Source organism: Nicotiana attenuata, unplaced genomic scaffold, assembly GCF_001879085.1.
Source record: "Nicotiana attenuata strain UT unplaced genomic scaffold, NIATTr2, whole genome shotgun sequence".
In the NCBI taxonomy this organism is placed as follows: Eukaryota; Viridiplantae; Streptophyta; class Magnoliopsida; order Solanales; family Solanaceae; genus Nicotiana; species Nicotiana attenuata.
In genome coordinates this window covers 423469-426516 of record NW_017670679.1, presented here as the reverse complement: position 1 = coordinate 426516, position 3048 = coordinate 423469, and the positions used below count along the sequence as shown (strand labels likewise).

The 3048-nt window shown below is 36.2% G+C and overlaps 1 protein-coding gene across 1 annotated transcript in view; it reads left to right on the top strand.

The window, feature by feature from the left end:
- The window catches only part of LOC109242213 (mediator of RNA polymerase II transcription subunit 34), a 35038-nt gene extending 32888 nt beyond the window's left edge, over nt 1–2150 (top strand). Inside the window, exons 20-21 of the mRNA XM_019409069.1 lie at nt 626–843; nt 1678–2150. Of these exons, the coding sequence (XP_019264614.1) occupies nt 626–843; nt 1678–1866 (407 nt within the window). The 3' untranslated portion in view covers nt 1867–2150. The remainder of the gene's footprint in view (nt 1–625; nt 844–1677) is intronic.
- Nucleotides 2151–3048: the final 898 nt, after the last annotated feature.

The following is a 3048-nucleotide window of genomic DNA, read 5'->3' as shown; positions in this document are numbered from 1 at the left end:
CCCCCCCCCCCCCCCCCCAAATTCTCTGTTGGTTCCACCTTCAATATGTGATGCGAAGTTATTGCTGATGCGTGCTACTTTGAAGTTGTGAAGTCGGTGCCTTGCACCACCACTTAGTCCAGTTTAAGGGTTTGTTCTTCCGTCAATCAATCAACCATAAGGATAACCACCTCATCTTGCACCCACTTCGTAGAAATGAATTTTTTATTTTTATTTTTCCTTTTCCAATTTGGATGCTTTCTAAATACTTAAAGGGATTGTCGTGGTTGTGAGAATTAAGAAGAGTTCTGCTGATTTTCGGCCAATACAATTAGTATTGGACAATTTCTTCATTCTTTGCTTTAGCACTTGGACAATTTCATTGTTCTAGAGATGAGCAAAGTGCGAATCCTATCTTTTCAGTGTTCTGGTCTGTCAAGTTTTTGGTGAAGTTTTTGCCTCATTTAGTGTTCAAGCTCAGTTTGAGCTTCGCTTGAAAGAATGCTAAGTCAAGCCCAGGCACAAAGAATTCGGCTAAGCCAGCTCTTTATCATCTCTAGTTACATACAATCAAAGAAAGGAAAAAGACTTCAAGTCATCATAGAGTCCTATAGTCATCTAACTTCTTTTTCTGGTTAACTTTCAGGTAAGGAAATTATTACGGTTGAGATGTCGACTAGACAATCAAGGACCTCGAGCAGTACGAGATCATCCAAACGAGAAAGATCATCAGGATTGGATGATAAGCTTGGCGAGCTGCGAAAAGAACTCGCATCCATCCATGGGGGAATATTCCCTCATTCTGTATTATCTATGCAACAAATCAGTACCTTGACTGCACAGAAACCAAAATCAATTGAAGAGGTACACTCCTACTGTTTTTTCTTACAGAGTAGATGCTTTAACTTCTGACTTTCGGTGTTCCATTACTTGATTGTCTGTTATAGTTACTAAAATTTTCAGGAAAGAGGAAATTTACATTTGTTACCTCCAATTGTCTGGTTTCTCCTTTCCATTCATGACAAAGTAATATCTATGTCTATGTTGCGTGGACTCTCCAAAATGTAGCCGCACCCGTGTCGGATCCTTCAAAAATGCACTACTTTTGGAGGATCCGACACGTATCCGGCCACATTTTCGGAGAGTCCGAGCAACATAGATCTATGTTGCTAAAAGGAAAATCTAGTGATCGGTACTGTTATCCACTAAACATTTATGGGCCGGCTTTTACTTCTCACAAAAAAAAATTCTCTTACATTACTCCAAAAATTTAAGAAAAGTAGGCAATGACTTCCCACAGTTTTACTCGTTTAATGCTGAAATATTCGCATTTTCAACTCTTACCATAATAATAGTGCCAAATCAAGTACAGACTGAGACGAGTATAGGAAAAATTTACTTTTTCAAAATTGATAGTCTTTGGGTATGGCCGGAGAAAGGAAGTAGGACAAGTAATTTAACAAAGAGAGTTCAAATTTTTAATGAGGACTTTGCAGAGTAATTGTACCTACTGTATGCTTCGTGTGCGTGCAACATAGTTATTCCAAAGCATGTATAATTTTTGTTTGGTATGAAAATGTAAAAATCCGTCTAGCTAAGAGCTGAGACTGCTATAGTTTAGACGATTGTATTGATAGCACAGCCTTACAGCTTCTCATGTGATGCAAGCATCTGAAAACTACTCTATATTTCATGCAGTTGGAGAAGATTATTGGCAAGTTGAAGACTGAAAAATATGGGAGCAGAATTCTTGAAGAGATTGCTAGTTATAAGTCTGACCCCCAACAAGATGCAGATGGAAGCAAAGAGAGCAAAGGCAATGCTGTTAAGAAGTTGAAAACAAAGAAAGCTCTTGTAGTCCTTGAAAGTAGTGAAGATGAAGCATGAAAATACATCATGCATTAGGAAGGTTTTGGAAATTCTCAATTTTGTGGAAATATGATGATATTACTTGTGCATAATATCTACTAATATGCAATGAATGGTGAATGAAATTTTGTATGAAGTAGGCTTACTTAGATTGTAGTTTGATTTTATGGTAATGGCTCTTCTAGTGATGCAAGATGCAGAGCCATTTTGCACAAAGAGTTCGAATACTTAAAGCCGGAAATATTGACACATTCTAAGGGTCGTTTGGTTCATAAATTCAGAGTGAGATAAAATGTTATCAACTGTTTGTACTCGGCCAGTGGTTCTAGCTGCAGACAATGTTTTGTTGGTTTGAATATTAAAGACTAATAAGAATGTTTATGTTAATGCGCATGAATAAATTAAGAGTCGAGATTCTAGTAGAGAAAAATGACTTTCGAGTCTTGCCTACACTGACGTCATTTTTTTCTAATGATTTTTTTTCACAGTTCAAATAAACCAAACATTATAAGATAATTTAAGTTTTCAGTACTTTAGGAAACTTCTTACCAAAAACACTTCGCGCTTTCAAAAGGTAGTATTATAACAACAACGATCCAGTAAAATCCCACAAAGTGGGATCTGGGGAGGGTAGTGTGTACGCAGATCTTACCCTTATTCCGATGGGCAGAGAGGCTGTTTCCGATAGACCCTTGGCTCAGGAAGACTTAAAAGATAGTATTAAAAAAATACAATTAGTAATTTTTGCGATGATCCAAAAACATCTTTGCGTTATGTTTCCTTTTTTCTTAGAATAAGCATTGAAAATCTTTTATCTAAATGGAATTTATTTGAACATCATAAAAGGTTTTAAAAAGTTATTGGATCAGTCATTTAAATAATTGAGGTTGAGTGCTAGTTCACTTGGATATCTCACAGTTATTCATAGTTGAGGCGGAGAGTTCAAACTTCATCAGTAGTAAAATTTTAAATTAAAAAAAAAAAACTTATTTAATTGTGCAAAACTCAACTTTCCTAGTGCCACATAGAAAGTAAAAGGGGTAGTTTTTTGAGTTCTGGATCATTGTACATGTTATTGTACTCTTTTCGTCTATATGGTGGTATTTGACTCGACATGAAATTTAAGAAAGAAAAAAAGACTATAAAACTTATGATTTAATGAAAATATTATATATGTGTGGGGAGGGAGGGGGGGGGGGG